Source organism: Penaeus vannamei, chromosome 43, assembly GCF_042767895.1.
Source record: "Penaeus vannamei isolate JL-2024 chromosome 43, ASM4276789v1, whole genome shotgun sequence".
NCBI lineage: Eukaryota > Metazoa > Arthropoda > Malacostraca > Decapoda > Penaeidae > Penaeus > Penaeus vannamei.
The window spans coordinates 14,218,713-14,238,712 of record NC_091591.1 but is presented as its reverse complement, the minus strand read 5'-3'; the positions used below and the strand labels follow the sequence as shown (position 1 = coordinate 14,238,712).

The window sequence follows — 20,000 nt, the reverse complement described above, 5'->3', positions numbered from 1 at the left end:
TTTTTCATATGATGTCCACCAAATGTTGATATCTACAATATTTTACTTGCTATTCAGGAAAATAAAAAAAAAACAAGAAAGCAGTTTAATTAATCTTAATTGCTGGTTTTCAGGGATCATAGGTTAAGTGTGTAAGCATGAGTTAATTTAAAGGAAAATTAGTTTGATTTATTTTCCTATTTAGCATTCAGATATAAACTTTGTGGTGGGTGTGGGTGGGTGTCTGCATGTATACCTATGTGAGTGTGAATCTTTTATGCATGCATGTAATATGCAGTTTTATATGCAAGATTTAAGAAGGAAAGAGGAATAGGCAGGAGAGACTAGAGAGAAGAACAAGACACTTTTACACTGGACACGTGTTAATTTTTTGTCTGTCCATCTAGTTTTCTTCTTGAATTACCTATTACTCATAATTTGCAGAATCATGGCAGAAGCAAAGCTTGTGATCAAGGCTCCTGAAAATAACAAGGACCCAATCTTCCAAGTGCTGGAGAAGGTCATCCCCGAGAAGTTTGGATCCGACTCGGGTCTGACGGCTCTGGAGATTTCTTCAGGGAGCGGCCAGCACGTGTCCTACTTTGCGCGCAAGTTCCCCAGCATATCATGGCAGCCATCTGACATCGAAGACAAGTACATTAAGAGTATTAAGTGTTACATCGAGGATGACAAGTGTGAAAATGTGAAGGAACCAGTGATAATTGATATTAGTAAGGTTAGTATATATTTTTTTGCCTTTCATTTCCTTTCCAACTTTCATCCTTGGAGATAGAATTTATGAATAGATTTATGTAAAATTACTACAGATACCATGTCTGGTATTTTAGATTCATGAGCCAGCTCCATCTTGAAAGTGGTAATACTGACCTTTACTGTCTGACAGCCACAAATTTTATATCCACACTCACACACTCACTCACTCACTCACTCACTCACTCACTCACTCACTCACTCACTCACTCACTCACTCACTCACTCACTCACTCACTCACTCACTCACTCACTCACTCACTCACTCACACTCACTAACACTCACTAACACTCACTAACACTCACTAACACTCACTCACATTCACTCGCTCACTCACTCACTCACTCACTCACTCACTCACTCACTCACTCACTCACTCACTCACTCACTCACTCACACACTCACTCACTCACTCACTCACTCACTCACTCACTCACTCACTCACTCACTCACTCACTCACTCACTCACTCACTCACTCACTCACTCACTCACTCACTCACACACACACACACACACACACACACACACACACACACACACACACACACACACACACACACACACACACACACACACACACACACACACTCACACACTCACACTCACACTCACACTCACACATTTGCGCATACATGAATATGTAATGTTTACAGAGCTCACCTGAATGCAGTGTTGACTCCTACCCATTAATCATACAATCGTCTTTCTTCTTGATTGCTTTTCTTTCTTCCCTTCTCTTTTCTTCTCTCCTTTCCCCTCTCTTTTCTCTTCCCTCCTTTATTCTCTCCCCTTCACTCTGCTCTATCCCTCCCTTCTCCTCCTTCCCCCTTTTATTTTCTTTTTTCTTCTTCTTTTTCTTATTCTTCCACTTCTACCTATTGTTATTGTTCTTGTTATTATTATTAACATTATTATTATTATTATTATTATTATTATTATTATTATTATTATTATCATTAGTATTATTATTATTATTATCCACTTTCTCCTCTTCTTCTTTCTCCTCCTCCTCCTCTTTCTCTTCATCTTCCTCCTTCTCCTCTTCCTCCTCCTTCTCCTTGTCCTTCTCCTTTTCCTTCTCCTTCTTCCTCCTCCTCCTCTCCTTCCTCCTCCTCCTTCTCTCCTTCCTCCTCCTCCTCCTCTCCTTCCTCCTCCTCCTCCTCTCCTTCCTCCTCCTCCTCCTCTCCATCCGTTTCCTCCTCTCCATCCGTCTCCTCCTCTCCATCCGTCTCCTCCTCTCCATCCGTCTCCTCCTCTCCATCCGTCTCCTCCTCTCCATCCGTCTCCTCTCCATCCTTCTCCTCCTCTCCATCCTTCTCCTTCTTTCCATCCTCCTCTTCCTCTCCTTCCTCCTCCTTCTCTTCTTCCTCCTCCTCCTCCTTTCCTCCTCTTTTCCTCCTCCTCATCCATCTCCTCCTCCTCCTCCCCCTCCTCTTTTTCTTCCTACTGTCTCCTCCTCCTCCACCTTCATCTCCTCCTCCTCTTCCACCATCTCCTCCTCCTCCTCCACCATCTCCTCCTCCTCCTCCACCATCTCCTCCTCCTCCTCCACCATCTCATCCTCCCCCTCCCCCCCCCCCCTCCTCTCTTTTCTACTACTCCTCTCCGTCCTCCTCCTCCTCCCCTTCCTCTCGTTACTCCTCATCCTCCTTATTTTTCCTTTCCTCCTCATCCCTTCTCTCCCCTTCCTCCACCATCTTTCAGAAAAGAAATACATTTTGTTTTACAGTTCACTAACTAATGTTTGCAGCTTTTGAACAGTGCTCCCCCTTTTGCAGCCTCTGAGTGAATGGGCAACGCCAATTGCGGAGAAATCTATCAACATGATGGTCAACATAAACATGGTGCACATATCACCATGGGCATGCACAGAGGGCCTCTTTGCCGCAGCTGGTAAACTCCTGAAGCCAGGTGGCATTCTGATCACTTATGGACCATACTCAATCCATGGTGAAATCACCCCTGAGAGTAATGTGAACTTCAATGCATCACTGAAGGTAATTTTTTTCTTTTCTTTGTTTCATTACTGGACATATAAGATTGCAATTACATGTGCACTATCATCATACTCTGTTTTTCTTTTCTCTTTGTTTCATTACTGTATACATAAGCTTGCAATTACATGTGCTCTATCATCATACTCTGGGTATACTCGGATTGCAGAGAATAATTATCATAGAAAATGTAGCTCAGCCAGTGCTATGCCACAAAGGAGCAAATTAGTAGACAGACGTCACCTACTTTTGCTTTTCCTTCAGTTTTTACTATAAACATTATAATTGTTATAGTTTTATTGACAGTAATATAAGATAGCAAAATATTTTCAAAATTCAATGAAAAGGGTTAAAAGGTGAGCCAGGTAGTGCTTATAATTAGCTCTCTGGTGACTAGGTACTTGCGGAGCCATCTGTGTGAAAAAACATTAAAGAATTTATGCAAACAGTGGGCATGACATGTACATGACTTAATCCCAGGTAGCATCAGGCTAATCGATTGTGTATATATTAATATTGTTGTATTTTCTCCAATATATCATGATAAGAAAATCAGGAATTCTTTACAAATTGAACACTCACCCCAAATCCACAACTCCAGATCACATTGTTTTTCATCCTCTTTCTTTCTTTGTTTCCAAAAATATAAGAATATAAATTGCCATGACTTGAAATGCCCAAACTAAGATAGCCCTGAAACTTCCACGATCTTTTTCAATTTTTTCTGGTATTACCATTCATGTCTGCAGATTATTTCTCTTAACAAAAACTGCAACATTTTGTCCTGTATTTCCTCCTTTTTTATTTCAAGAGTAACTTATTGATGCAGCTGCAATGTTACTACCATACCCTAAGCATGCTCATGTGATGCGAGATTCATTATCACGTTATATCTGACACATTTTATTGAAATGGCAATTGAAAGTTTGTTTGTTTGTTTGTTTCAAAATATTCTGTTTTATAGTACACTGAATTATTCAGGGTGTAAAAATATCTTATTAGAAGTGATCTGGGGGCTTTTTTCACCAGTATATGTTACCCATAAGATATGAGTACATGTTTTTCAGATTCATTCCATCTTTTTTTTATCATCAATATATAGTGTTCATATCTTCTTTGATAGTTTGATAGAATAACTATTCATATATAGGGTGGGCACGTATCAAGTGACATATAGTATATGACCCTACAGATTCTGTAGGCTGCCACATCAACCTGTATGAAAGGAATAGATGGTTTCTCATAATATTCTCGGTATTTGTCTTCAGTTCCACATCGACCTGGTTTCAACATTCCTCTTGCCGTTCACAGGTGTAATGCGATATTCATGGCCTTGTGTTTGTTGCCTACCCCTTTTTGGAATCCTTTGTTTTCCATTGCCTTTTCAATCATTTTGTTTTATATTCTTTTTATTCATAGATCATCACTTTTTTGTGTCATATTAGCACTCATGCGAGTTCAGTTTCTTACTCCTAATTAGCTCATTGACATTGATGAAGTATTTGTGGCGCCATCTATGTGTAAAGGCAATTAATAAACTAAACTCACGGTGGGCTGGGGTCGGCAGGATAGCTACTACCTATCTCACCTGTTTACCCTTTTCCTTGTTTTTTGGAAATATTTTCTTTTATCTTGTATTGCTGTTTGTAGCATCAATAACATTATAATAATTATGATATCTATAATGATGATAAAGCATTGACATTGATAGCATTATAGCTGAAGTCATCATGGTATGAACTAATATGATGTGGCAGACCAAATGGTAGAAATTTCTGTCAATGTCTCTTTAGCTGGATCTCCCAGAGCCACAATCTCATACTGACTAAATCTTCAACCCTGGAACACGCTCACTACAAATGGTCGCAAACTAATACATTTTCTATAAAGAGATGTGGGTGTATTGTATGTTGTTGAAAGTTGTTCTTTTATTAGCTTAATAATATATTCATTGTGTTGTTTTTCATTTAAGTAATTGTTGTATTATACTATTATCATTTAATATTTTGAAGAAAGAGAAAGCTGTAATCTAATATCCATCCGTTTATGATAATGTATAGTTCAATTTTATCATTTATATCCATTTTCTTAATCATATAATTTTAGGAAACTGCAGAAATGCTGCTGTGAAAAGGGGCCAGTCCTGCACATACACTGTCCACTGTGGTTGTTTTGTGAATTTGTTTATACATAGATAGCTGTACAAGTGCTCAAGTTACTAAGTAGTCAATCAGTAGACCTTACATAACCTTACCTGATACCTACTTTTCTTGATTTTTCTTTTTCTATTGCTATCAGTAATGATGCTGTTATTGTTATTTGCCTTGTAATTATTATAATGATGTTAAAATACTGATAGCAATGATATGTCATCTATGTGTTTACAACATTAACTAAAATCACAGTGGACATGGCATATATGCACAAGCCACCCCAGCTCCTCCTGGTTAAGTGGGTTGTGGGGAGAGCAGGTTCAAGTTCTTGTCAGAGGGGGTGTTTACATCACGTTATTTGCCAACATTTATTATAGTTCAAGTCATTTTCGTTTCTCATAGAACATGTTCTCTTTTTTTCACCTATCCCCACCACTCATTTGTTTGCTTTTTTTTCCACTAGAGTAACCCATTACAGCAATCATGCAATTAATTTCTGTATACGATATTTGATTTATTCAGAACTTCATTGATATTTCTGCGTCATTATTACGTGCCTTTGTTGTGTCCATTTCATTTGAGGTTGGAGGAGATGGAGGCATTAACAATTTTCTATAAAACTTGCTCAAGACATTACAAGTAGCTCTTTGATATTTTTTTCTGTGATATTGAAGGATGGTGGCATTCGCATCCTTTTACTAGATGACATAAGAAAGCTATTCAACCCATTAGGGTGTATATTTATTGTGGATTTTTAAAAGTTTATGGCATTCATAATAAACCATAAAAACTGTTACTGGAACCCCTTGGATCCGATTGCTTCATTGCCTGCCCATGGCCCAAAATAAGGGCATTAGGCTTAATTGAGTGGCCACTCAGCAGGGTATGTGGCTTATAGGCTGGGCACACACAAAGACTCCGTTTGCAGTGACTAGACTTCTTGCCTCTCCTTTGCTTTTTTTTTATATATATATATAAGTATTTTTAGCCTTTTTGCCATTAATCTATGTTTGTATTTGTCATTTGATTTGATTTATCTGGATGGCACTAGATGGTACTTCATATCAATTTTTTTAGTCCATAACTTACTGAAATAATGTTTACAATAAGCAACTTTTCCCCATAATTTTCAGTTTACTGTAATACAATACGCGTTGCCAGTCACGGCAGGCAGGATTAGGATCCCGAGCATAGAAATAGTGTCCTCCCTATAGCTGGCACTCTTCCAGTTATGGCTCATGGATGGTACATTCTATACTCCTTTGTCATTGGAAATCATATAAGAAATCCTTCTTAAATGCAAATTGAGTCTAATCACACCCACTCGCAGAGAATCATTTCCATCACCCCTTCCTCCAGCCAGAATTTTCAAGATGGCAAGTTCCCACAACCCCAGCCCTCAGCCAGATTTACCCATGATGTCATGTTCATGTCACTCCACTCCACAAGCCAAATTTTTCCATGACATGATGGTCATGACCTCCGGATTGTATGGGTTGATATATTTGCAGGCTATCTTCTGGGAGACACAATAGACATATTAATGTTAACCTTTTTTCTCTCTCTCACTCATTATCATTCCTCTCTCCCTCCTCAGGAGCAAAACTTTGAATGGGGCCTTCGAGATGTAGACGAGCTGGAGAAAGAAGCAAAGAAAAATGGACTTGTGTTTGATGCTATGTTTGATATGCCGGCAAACAACAAAACTCTTGTGTGGCAGAAGAACGAATAGAGCTGGCACACAATGCAGGTCACTTTACAGGTGCTTTGATGCCTTGGTAAAACAAACATATATTGTGTGTAGTTGCATGTTGCAAGTATTTCATTTTGCTTGTTATCATGACTAAAGCAACAAAATTGTAATCACATTTGTAATTGTGCAATTGTATAGGGTTCTTTAAGGTTTACATGCACAAATTTCACAGCCAGTATGCACTTCTACTAAGGTATGCCAAAGATGTATATGCTTTATTTTTTACTTGCATTTTAGAATAAATATTACTAACAGTGTCAGAAAATGAGTACTTAGCTACTTCAATTGGTACTTAAAAGTATAATTATGAAGGCAATTAAAAGAAAGAAATGTGTGCCTTATATTGTAAGGATATGTTAATATGCAAATAACTTACAAATGGTAAAAGATTACTCAAATGTATATCTACACTAATTAGATTTTATACTAGTTTTGATATGCTGACGAGACAGGGAGGTTTTCAGCTCCAAATCTTATTTATTTCAAGGGTAGTTTCCTATGTAATGTTTTGAATTTGATTGCAGCAGAATGTGAAACGTGACTTTTCAGTCTTCCCAATACTGTAACTGAGTGATCTTGACACACCTTGTTCTATTGATATGTTCTTTATACAATTATGCACATTCCAGAGTACATCTGTGTATGTCTTATAATATGGAGAATTTATTTCTTCTAATTACTGTTCTGTGATTAAAATATTTCCAAATAACCTTTTTTGTCTCTTGTAGTTTTTTGTGTTGCATTAGGTTTATATAATAATTAACTGTTCCAGTAATAGTAGATGAAATAGTAAGAAACACACATTTTTGTATATTTTTATAGCTTGCATTAAATTATGGTTGTGCATCATCATATGAACAAAATGGAGAATATTAGAAAGCCAAAATTAAGTGAAAAATTGTATACATAATGGTGGTTTACCTAAAATACTTGTACTTCATTTTCTGTCCCATCATAATGAAACCTGTTCTGTTTAGCAGATGAGGAGAAAGAAGTGGACTGTAATCTCCATAGTAAACATTGTAACAGCTGTTGAGAAAGGAATTGTTCCGCAAGACCAGCTGAAGTGCTTAACATTTTGGTTATACATTATTCTTTCATTACATGTTCTCATGATTCTGATGAAAGATTATATAATCAAAAATGATCAAGTAATTCATCATGGAATGATGATATGTTCTCTATAATTCTTTCTCAATAAAAGTCCACATCACATTTGCATTTAAACACCTTTTCAAGTCTAGTTCTTACACTATGTGCATTTAGTAATATGATAGATGTGGTAAGGTCTCGAGTTCTTGGTTTCATTCAGCCACTGGAAATGGCTAACTATACTGGTCCATCTTGGCTTGCAAGAATATATAAATAAGCACAATTCACTTTATTTTCTCCATCATTCTAAAATCTGAAAGCAGCTATGTGAACACCCTTCATAATGGTGACATGCAGTTGGCACTTCATACCAAATAAAGATGATATTTTGTGCTGTGCTTTTATTATTTTGTCCCATTGCCTTCTTATGTAAAGCCTAGTGACAGATACACTATAATTCACTCAGTCGTCCTACCTCCTTAATCCTCCCCTTTCTACTAATTTCTGCTCTAGTTCACTTGCTCCCTTTTTTCCCTTTTCACTACCATACTAGACAACTAACACATTTTATCGTAATCTTTAACTCCCCTTTGCACTTTCTGACACAATACTTTACCATAGTGCTATATGACTTGATATCTAGCACATTTATCTTCGAACATTAAACAAACTCTTATGAAAAGTTGAATCATTGGAGAGAAGCTTACAATATAGAATGAGATATTACAAAGAAAATTGTACAGAAAAAGCATTAAATTATTTTTGCTAATTTTATCAAGGTAAAGGTACAGTTTATGATTTGATCATGATTACCTGAATGTTATTATATATCTGAAAAACATTATTATTAATCAGTGTCCTCAATTATTACAAACTACAATAAATAAATATAATCAGTACAACTTTCAGCCAGATATTTATATTTACAATCTGAAAAGTTTCAACATGCATTACCATGTCTAATACCCATGCAGGATAAATGGAAACTTTCTGCATTTGTCCCAATAATATCTAAAGAACTACAGTATGTTAGTGTGTAGAATGGATATTAAGCCTTGATTTATGTAAAAACTTAATTATCTTTTCCCTCTCAATACTTGGCTCATTGTTGTCCTGGGAGGGCTTAAGAGACGCAGGCTGATGCCCACTGTAAGGGATCACTCCTACCTTAGAAACACATGTATATGCTGTGTTTTCTTGCGGGTGTGGGTGTGCGTGTGGGTGTGTGGGTACGGATGTGTGAATGTGTGAAATATTTATGAATATCTCTATTGACATAGCAAAAACCACTTCTGTGATATCACTGACAAAATTCTGCCAAATTAATGTATGACTAAATACACTTTTATACAGTTGCAAGCATATGCATGCTTTACACACACACACACACACACACAAAAAAAAAAAAAAAAAAAAAAAAAAAAAAAAAAAGCTATTGATACAAATTAAGCATATAGATGGATTCAGATAACAGGATTTTAAAGATGGAATACACCCTTTCCACAAGTCATTACGAGCAAAAATGATGCAATGCCACTACTTAAACATTTGGAAGAAATAAGAGAAAATATTGTTTCAACAAAACAGCAACCATAAGTCCTTTTAGAGTCTTTACCATTTTCACATTGAAAAGTAACACACACACACACACACACACACACACACACACACACACACACACACACACACACACACACACACACACACACACACACACACACACAAACACACACACACACACACACACACACACACACACACACACAAACACAAACACAAACACAAACACACACACACACACACACACACACACACACACACACACACACACACACACACACACACACACACACACACACACACACACACACACACACACACACACACACACACACACACACGATGTATATGCGTTCCGACTCGTGCAACTCGAACACACAAGTCGAAATGCGATCCATTGAAGAAGTTGAATTCTTAAGAGTAAGAGTATTGATAACTTTTCTCTCGGTCTGCCGATGTCCCGGAGAAGTAACGCGGACACAAACGCAAGCCTCATCGCCACTAACCAAGCGCCACATGAAAAGAAAGAGAGAAAACAGGTATGTCCCGTTTCTTGGAGTCTGAGGTCCCTGGGAGTTGAAAGCTTCGAGGCCGACCTCGACGTTGAGAAACAGCTGGGGACTGACTCGTAGCTCATTCCACCAGGAGGAGTAATCTCACTTGATAGGACAACTCTCGGGAGGCATAAGAGCATCGGGAATTGGTCCTCCATTCCCGAGAATTAATTTCTCACTCCCGGGAATTCCACACTGACCGTGGTAAGTCTTCATCCTCAGTGTCGTTTCAGGCGAAAGTAAGGGCCGTTTTTCATATTCGGGATACTAGTAATTCTTTTTAACTATCCCATTATCACTAATGCCTATAACTACCCATCGTTTGTGCTACACATTAAGAAATCACGCAGCGGCTGTGTTTTTGCTCCCTTCCCAAATCTCCTCTTTTCAGTCTAAACTCTTTGTATGTTAACCCACCTGTTGCAGATGCACTTACTGTTCACTCTAATTTTGAAGTTTACTGTGTGGAACAGATAGCCACACAGCTAGTCAGCCACCATAGGATGAATTAGTAGGCCATACGTGATGTGACTTCTTCGTAAACATTAACACATCCTGAAAGAATGACAAATTGGCGGCTTGTTCATAGGAGATGCTGAGCTGCAGTCCTCCCAGGCAATGTATGACTCTGCAACGAACAAATATGTAATTATGAAAGGTCGGGGCTTTCGTCAATCTATTTATAACCTTTTTTCATTAAAACGAAGCAAAAATATAAGTTTCATGCTGTACGATACTGCCGAATATATTGGTACCCGCATGGCATGAGGTTGCAGCTCAGATTTAATCACATTTAGTTTCGTGTTATTTTATTATTATTATAATTATGATGATTATTATCATCATCCTCTAAGTTGCAGTGGTTATGGAAAGTAACGTGAATGTTAAATATTTACAATATTTTCCTTTTTCAATATTTTATCTTTGATTATCTTCGTTATCGTATTGTGTGAAGCCTGCTTCCTGTAACACAACCAGTCGGTTCTACTGCATTTTCTTATGCCTAATGTTCCTTATCAAAGGATTTTACCCAAACCCATATAAAGTTATGGCAAGTTCGAAACTTTGGTCGTTCACAGCACTGTCTCTTAATATATTATAGATGAAGCAGCCCGATATCGGGCTATCAAAAATTGCCTTAGCCGTCGGTATTTCACGACGTCCAGGCGGGGTATTGGTTAAAGTTTTCAACTAGCAATAATCGCACCTCGGTTTTACCTCATTGGTTACGATACTGCCACTGCGCAAAGCTAACAACAACTACACGGTCTCTCACCCAACCGACTGTTACTGAGGACTTGAGTCATGCGACTGTGAAGCATAATGATTTTTGGATGTACTCAAAATGTTTGAACAAATGTGTAATTTAATTTTTCTCCGTTGTGTATAAGGATACAAATTGGCTTTGATTAAAATTTCCGAGCTTCTTAATTGGACAAAGTATATTTTTACCATTTGATGAGGAACGTTTGTCGTTGAAAAAAATCGTATAAGCCAAACTGCGATATTCATTTAGAAACACACACACACACACACACACATACACTCACACACACACACACACACACACACACACACACACGATGTATATGCGTTCCGACTCGTGCAACTCGAACACACAAGTCGAAATGCGATCCATTGAAGAAGAAGTTGAATTCTTAAAGAGTAAGAGTATTGATAACTTTTCTCTCGGTCTGCCGATGTCCCGGAGAAGTAACGCGGACACAAACGCAAGCCAAGCGCCAAATGAGAAGAAAGAAAGAAAGAAAACAGGTATGTCCCGTCTCTTGGAGTCTGAGGTCCCTGGGAGTTGAAAGCTTCGAGGCCGACCTCGACGTGGAGGAACAGCTGGGGGCAGACTCGTAGCTCATTCCACCAGAAGGAGTAATCTCACTTGATAGGACAACTCTCGGGAGGCATAGAAGCATCGGGAATTGGTCCGCCATTCCCGAGAATTAATTTCTCACTCCCGGGAATTCCACACTGACCGTGGTAAGTCTTCATCCTCAGTGTCGTTTCAGGCGAAAGTAAGGGCCGTTTTTATATTCGGGATAATAGTAATTCTTTTTAACTATCCCATTATCACTAATGGCTATAACTACCCAAAGTCTGTGCTTACACATTAAGAAATCACGCAGCGGCTGTGTTTTGGTCCCTTCCCAAATCTCCTCTTTTCAGTCTAAACTCTTTGTAAGTTAACCCACCTGTTGCAGGTGCACTTACTGTTCACTCTAGTTTTGTAGTTTATTGTGTGGTACAGATAGCCTCACAGCTAGTCAGCCACCATAAGATGAATTAGTAGGCCATACGTGATGTGACTTCTTCGTAAACATTAACACATCCTGAAAGAATGACAAATTGCCGGCTTGTTCATAGATGCTGAGCTGCAGTCCTCCCAGGCAATGTATGACTCTTTCAACTTCACACTTAAATGATATGCAACGAACAAATATGTAATTATGAAAGGTGGGGGCTTTCGTCAATCTATGTATAACCTTTTTTTTTCATTAAAACGAAGCAAAAATATAAGTTTCATGCTGTACGACACTGCCGAATCTATTGGCACCCGCATGGCAATGAGGTTGCAGCTCAGATTTAATCACATTTAGTTTCGTGTTATTATATAATCATTATTATAATTATGATGATTATTATCATCATCCTCTAATTTGCAGAGGTTATGGAAAGTGACGTGAATGTTAAATATCTAGAATATTTTCCATTTTCAATATTTTATCTTTGATTATCTTCGTTATCGTATTGTGTGAAGCCTGCTTCCTGTAACACAACCAGTCGGTTCTACTGCATTTTCCTATGCCTAATGTTCCTTATCAAAGGATTTTACCCAAACCCATATAAAGTTATGGCAAGTTCGAAACATTGGTCGTTCACAGCACTGCCTCTTAATATATTATAGATGAAGCAGCCCGAAATCGGGCTATCAAAAATTGCCTTAGCCGTCGGTATTTCACGACGTCCAGGCGGGGTATTGGTTAAAGTTTTCAACTAGCAATAATCGCACCTCGGTTTTACCTCATTGGTTACGATACTGCCACTGCGCAAAGCTAAAAAATATGACATGGTCTATCACCCAACCGAATGTTACTGAGGACTCGAGTCATGCGACTGTGAAGCATAATGATTTTTGGATGTATTCAAAATGTCTGAACAATGTGTAATTTATTTTTTCTCCGTTGTGTATAAGGATACAAGTTGGCTTTGATTAAAATTTCCGAGCTTCTTAATTGGACAAAGTATATTTTTACCATTTGATGAGGAACATTTGCCGTTGAAAAAAATCGTATAAGCCAAACTGCGATATTCATTTAGAAACACACACACACACACACACACACACACACACACACACACACACACACACACACACACACACACACACACACACACACACACACGCACACACACATATTAATGACGGCGTAGCCAGGCAGGATTGATACGGATCCTACGCCTGTAACTGACACTAACACTAGCAAGCGTTTAATTTTCTCTGTTTCTTACGCTCTCTCATTATGAATATAAATACAAAATATTTTTTTCTTCTAGATGTTAGATACTTAAAACGTACATTTACATACAATTCAAGTACAAATATATTTGTATTTGATCCACTTCTGTTGTTGACGAAGCACTTGTGGAAATAAATATGTAACCAACATATAAGGTCTTTTCGTAGAGTTCAGGAAACTCAACGCGTTGTATTTTTCTCTACACTACCAATCAGACGTCATTGTTCTTAAAGATTCTGATTGATTGGTGATTGTGCTGCCAGGCGTATGAGAGAATATGAGAAAAAAGACTATCGGCAAGGAGACATAAAACAAGGGCTAGATTCCTAGAGTGGATGTGCGGAGTTGATGTCTCCAACACAAAATTATATCATATTTAGATAACTTACAAAATCAACTTTTAATTTTCTGTAATTCTCTTTAGTAGCGCAACGAAAGTCCTAACGTGTTGGATTTTCTTCAACACTAGACTTAGGTAATAATTTTTAGTAAGTACTCCGTCTTGTCTTTCAGAATGAGTGGGAAAAATAACACTAAAGAATGAATAATTACTATTTTTTCTGTGATTGCTGCTTAAACAAGAGATATGTTACGATCTAGGAAAATGGAATAGAACAAAAAAACTGCATATTCTATATCTTGAATAATTACATGTTATATTTCTTTCACAATCATTACCCTATGATAATGAAGTGTAATAACTGCTCTTGCTTACAATACATTTAAAGACTTAATGTCAAATGTTACAGATGATACTGTAGTGCTCATTAGATTTGTTATTAATTTTGAAGTCCAGTGCATATGAACTACATGAAGTAATCTCTGTGCATTTCTTATCACCATCAACTTCTCTCGCTCTATCCCTCCATCCATCCAGCGTCTCTGGAAAAAAAAATGAAAAATGCAACCCCTCAGATGCATTTTCTGCGCATCTGAAGGCAGTGTTTTTGAATGGTGCGTAAAAGTAATAGATTTTTTCTTTATTATCCTGCTAGGCCGACAGACGGCGGACTTTCGCCGGATGCCGGCTACTTCTGAACATTCTGTTACAGGTCTAAGACCCGTATCATTCCTGCCTGGCTACCCCGTTATATATATATATATATATATATATATATATATATATATATATATATATATATATATATATATATATATATATATATATATATATATATATATATATATATATATATGCGTGTGTGTATGGGCGCGCGCGCGCGTGTGTATTTACTTATTTATTTTTCTAAATGCATATCGTAGTTTGGTTTATACTTATGGAATGAAATTTTAATACCATCTGATTCATACCCTTATACACAACGGAGAAAAATGAAATTACACATTTGTTAAAATAATTTATGTATATCCAAAAATAATTTCGCTTCATAATCGCATGACTCAAGTCCTCAGTAACCGTCGGTTGGGTGAGAGAGCATGTACTTTTTGTTAGCTTTGCGCAGTGGCAGTATCGTAACCAATGAGGTAAAACCGAGGTGCGATTATTGCTAGTTGAAAACTTTAACCAATACCCCGCCTGGACGTCGTGAAATACCGACGGCTAAGGCAATTTTTGATAGCCCGATCTTGGGCTGCATGAAACTATATATAAATATAAAAGAGCGGTAGTGAAATGATTGGAGCGAATTTAAAGTTTCGAGTTTCTGAATCGGACAAAGCATATTTTTATCATTTCATGAGAAACAGTTGTGAAAATGAATAGAATGGACTGAATGTGTCCCTCAAGGTTTCATGTAATAAAATAATAGATTAAAGAAAAATAATCAACTGCGAAGTTACCAATTTGTAAATACTTCAATGGGGTCACTTTCATCCATAACCATTGGTAACTTCGCAGTTGATTATTATCAGAGGATAATTATACTCAATAATCAGAACAACTAAGATAATAAACCAATAGGTGACTCCGCCCTTTCTAAACGTTAACAGCCAACAACAATAAGGGGCCAACTGTGACTACGAACTTCGTTGCACGAAACATTTCTTTTCATGAAACCTTACTTAACGTATAGAAAGGGCGGAGTTCTGATTCCGATTAAGAAGCTCGGAACTTTTAATTCCCTCCAATCATTTCTCTCTCGCATTTATTTTAAACGTATTGCCTTAAGCAGCCCGAAATCGGGCTATCAAAAATTGCCTTAGCCGTCGGTATTTCACGACGTCCAGGCGGGGTATTGGTTAAAGTTTTCAACTAGCAATAATCGCACCTCGGTTTTACCTCATTGGTTACGATACTGCCACTGCGCAAAGCTAACAAGAAATACATGCTCTCTCACCCAACCGACGGTTACTGAGGTCTTGAGTTATGCGATTGTGAAGCAAAATATTTTTTGGGTGTACAAACAACAGGCTTTATCTGCAATTTTTTATTTTTTGTTGCTAATAAATTTCAAGGAATTTCAAGTCTTACTTCCGCCTACACAGGCGCGCCAACTTGTCCATTCAGCTCGTCAACAAGCATACACGACTCCTCGCAGAATAGGGAAAAATGCCAAAGATTTCGTGCATTTTATTTTATAATTTAATTTGGCTATATACGGAGTATTTAAAAGTTATTTCATAATTAAATACTTGCGAATTTAGTACAAGACTATGCAGAAAGGTATAACGTTTAGTTTGAAGTTCAAAATAGTCTATTAAACGTAATGCAGTTGATACCAAAGGTTGCATTTATAAATGAGTGATAGAAAATTGTTTGGATTTCTTTATTTGATAATGAGAAACAAGGTTTTACTTGAGTAATAAATATACATGTGTTTTGAGATTTATCTAAACGTAGATAGATATTTAAACACTGTCGCAGCAAAGAGTCAAGCTAGAGCAAAACATTCGAATTTGTATACATTTGATAGGCACCAAGTGATCCTTCGAAAATAGCTCTACAAATACTAAAATGTTACCGTTTACTTTCGTTTTCTATGTGGATAATGACTATCGCAATAATTATAGTAATAATGATAATAGTTCTAAAACATAATAGTAACAACACTATAGATAATCATTATCTTTATTACTATCATTGTCATTATTACCATTTCCATATTATTATCATTGTTTTCACTAAAACTACAATCTGACTAGTATAAAAAAAAAAAAAAAAAATCTAGAACCAGGTTGCATCCTCAAACCCATCGGGTATCAAGAGATTCCTATCGATATCTACTAAAGAAATATAGAAGAAATAAGGCTTTATCTTTAGCGCCAAACTGTTGCAATTATTTCCAGTGGGCGGAGCATAACATAAATAGTATGAATATATGGTAATCGAGATTTGAAATATCTTTAAATACGGCAGCAAAAACAAATAAATCAATCAATCAAAAAATTGCAATCGTTTGACCTAATTGATTTTCGCCTGCCTGAGAAAGCCGATGTTCCGGGCTCTGATTTGAATAAATTCCAAGTATTTGGTGCTGCAGATAAAGCCTATTGTAATTATTATTTTTCGTCATTATCATTATTATCACTATTGTATTAGCATTTATTCTAATGATCAACTTCACCATTATATAAACCATAGCCTTAACAATAATGATATAGCAAGGTAGTGATGTGGAATACAATCAAATGTAAATGCAGTAAAATAGTTGTATTTAGGATAAGTTATACCCCATCTAGCATGTGATGTGGTATTGTGTGTAAGCTGTTCAATTGTCAATTACCATACAATCACATTTCCCATACATATGAAGAAACCGATGTTCCATCAGACAGATAGTTTTGTTCAAACTGGAGACATCAACGCCGCATGTCTCCTGGCCTGGTCTGTCACGTTTATGGTTAGCAATCAAATCGAACAAAAATGTAGAAAAATATAGAAATTGTAGGGGCTTGCTTTTAGCTATAACCGGACCTATGTTGGTGTAATTTACTCTAAAGAATTAAGGAATTGTGGCCAGTGTGTGTGTGTGGGAGGGGAGGAGTTGTTTAGCTGTAGTCCCCCCCAGGCTCTTATGCCAGGTTTATGACTGGATCAACTTCAAATTAAAATAAGAGGCAACGAATGTGTTATTTCCAATATAAGTAACTGAATTATTAAATGTTTAATGAAAACGGGTATAAGCATATGTGTTATGCTGTACGATACAGTAGATTCCATTGGTGCTACATCTGGCAACGAAGCACATAGCCCCTTATTACTTAGAAAGGGCGGAGTCACGCATTGGTGATCATTTTAGTTATGTCGAATATTATATGTATAATTACCCTTTGATAAACAATGGCAATGGTGAGTAGAGTGAACTCAGTGAGGTATTTATGAAATGGTAACTTTTCGTTGTTGGCAATAAATATTTTATTTATTTTCCTGTACACTATATCATACTGTGTGAAACCTGCAGGGACATCTAATCCATTCTATTTTCCCACGACAATATTTCTCACCAAACGGAAGAAGAATTGGAATACATTCGGATTTTCTAATTGTCTCCGTTCAATTCGTTCTATCGGTAGTTTAATGTGCACGGTGTTTCGCAGCCCGAAATCAGGCTATCAAAAATTGCCTTAGCCGTCGGTATTTCACGACGTCCAGGCGGGGTATTGGTTAAAGTTTTCAACTAGCAATAATCGCACCTCGGTTTTACCTCATTGGTTACGATACTGCCACTGCGCAAAGCTAAATATAGGTACATGGTCTCTCACCCAACCGACTGTTACTGAGGACTTGAAGTGATACGACTGTGTAGCAAAATATTTTTTGAGTATTGTACACAGTGTATATATAATAAGTTTTATCTGCAGTTCTTTAAATTTCTTGCTGATGAATTTCAAGTAACTTCAAGTTTAATTAAGCTCCGCTTACACAGGCGTGCCAACTTGTCCATTCAGCTCGTCAACACGCATGCACGACCTATCGCTGAATAGGGTAAATGCCAAATATTTCGTGCATTTATTTTGTGATTCTCCTTTTGGTTATGTAAGGAGTATTTTAAAGATATTTCTTAATGAAATGCATGTGACGTTGGTATATGATTATGCAGAAAGATATAACGTTTACTTTTAAATTCAAAAGAGTCATTATAATGGTCAACATAACCATGATATGAATTATAACAACAATGATATAGCATGGTAAAAATGTGGCATTCAATTATATGTAAATGCATTAAACTAGTTGTATTTAGGACGTTACAACCCATAATTTTAGTATCAGGTATAAGCCGTTCAAATATCAATTACCCTATAATCATATTTCCTATACATATAAATGTAAATGCAGTAAAATAGTTGTATTTAGGATACATATATATATATATATATATATATATATATATATATATATATATATATATATATGTATATATATATGTATATATATATATAATATATATATATATATATATATATATATATATATATATATATATATATATATATATATATATATATATATAATATTTATATATATATTTATATATATATATCTATATATATATATATATATATATATATATATGTGTAAACATATAAAATGTGTATATACATATGTGTATATATACACATATGTATGTATATATAAATACTTATGTGTGTATATACATATATGTATGTATATATATATATATATATATATATATATATATATATATATATATATATATATATATATATATATATATATATATATATATATATATATATATATATATATATATATATATATATATATGTATGTATGTATGTATATGTATGTATACATATAATGTATATATAATGTATTTGTATACATATGCATATACATATACATGTGCGTGTGTGTACATGTATATATTATATATGTGCGTGTTTGTATATTTATGTATGCATTTATGTATGCATGTAGGACGGGAAAGCCAGGCAGGAATGATACACGCCTGAGACCTGTAACTAACGGTAGCGTTGTAATTCTCGTATTCACTATAGATATAGATACAAAATATTTTCTTATAGGTGCTAGAATACAAAAAACTCGTACATTCAAATACAATTCAAATACAATGATACTTGTATTTGATCCACTTTTGCTGCTGACTACGCACTTGTGAAAACATCTATGTGTAACTAACATTTAATAAAACATAATAAAATCACAGTGGATATGTTATGCTATACCACCACAAGCTATTCACCCACTAAACCTTTAAGAGTTTTCTGTTGCCGATGTCGTTTGAAATTAGAAATTGCTCCTTTAAGTTGTGAAAATATCTAAATATAATAAAATTCTTTGCTAGAGACATCAACGCCTCACGTTGACATGTGAATCTAACAGAATTGTAGGAAAATAGCAATTGTAGAAGCTTGTTTTTAGCTATAACCGGATATATATTAGTGTAATTTGATTTATTACTGAATCAACTTGAAACTAAAATAATAGGCAACGAATGTGTTATTTTCAGTATATATAACGGAATATTTGTTTAATGTTATATGAAAACGGGTATAAGCATATGTTTTATGCTGTACGATACTGTAGATTCTATTGGCGCTACATCTGGCAACGAAGCACAGTCACAGTTGGTCCCTTGTTATTTTGTTGTTTCTCTTTAGAAAGGGCAGTCACGAATTGGTAATTATTTTAGTTATTTTGAGCATCTCATGTATAATTACCCTCTG

At 36.1% G+C, this 20,000-nt stretch overlaps 1 protein-coding gene and 5 non-coding genes across 8 annotated transcripts in view; 2 read left to right on the top strand and 4 right to left on the bottom strand.

The window, feature by feature from the left end:
• Window positions 1-8,138, top strand: part of LOC113821872 (methyltransferase-like 26) — a 9,613-nt gene extending 1,475 nt beyond the window's left edge. For all 3 annotated transcript variants that reach the window (XM_027374396.2, XM_027374398.2, XM_027374397.2), the window contains exons 2-4: window positions 424-715; window positions 2,531-2,749; window positions 6,497-8,138. In XM_027374396.2, the coding sequence (XP_027230197.2) occupies window positions 424-715; window positions 2,531-2,749; window positions 6,497-6,631 (646 nt within the window). In that variant the 3' untranslated portion in view covers window positions 6,632-8,138. The remainder of the gene's footprint in view (window positions 1-423; window positions 716-2,530; window positions 2,750-6,496) is intronic.
• Window positions 8,139-10,969: 2,831 nt separating this feature from the next.
• Window positions 10,970-11,110, bottom strand: LOC138860846 (U4 spliceosomal RNA). The gene has a single exon (XR_011398402.1). It is a non-coding gene; the product is annotated as a U4 spliceosomal RNA (small nuclear RNA).
• A 1,674-nt stretch (window positions 11,111-12,784) lies between these two features.
• On the bottom strand, window positions 12,785-12,925 carry LOC113821959 (U4 spliceosomal RNA). The gene has a single exon (XR_003477250.2). It is a non-coding gene; the product is annotated as a U4 spliceosomal RNA (small nuclear RNA).
• Window positions 12,926-14,839: 1,914 nt separating this feature from the next.
• On the top strand, window positions 14,840-14,980 carry LOC113821960 (U4 spliceosomal RNA). Its single transcript, XR_003477251.2, has one exon. It is a non-coding gene; the product is annotated as a U4 spliceosomal RNA (small nuclear RNA).
• Window positions 14,981-15,520: 540 nt separating this feature from the next.
• Window positions 15,521-15,661, bottom strand: LOC113821961 (U4 spliceosomal RNA). Its single transcript, XR_003477252.1, has one exon. It is a non-coding gene; the product is annotated as a U4 spliceosomal RNA (small nuclear RNA).
• Window positions 15,662-17,885: 2,224 nt separating this feature from the next.
• On the bottom strand, window positions 17,886-18,026 carry LOC113821963 (U4 spliceosomal RNA). The gene has a single exon (XR_003477254.1). It is a non-coding gene; the product is annotated as a U4 spliceosomal RNA (small nuclear RNA).
• Between the last annotated feature and the right edge of the window lie 1,974 nt (window positions 18,027-20,000).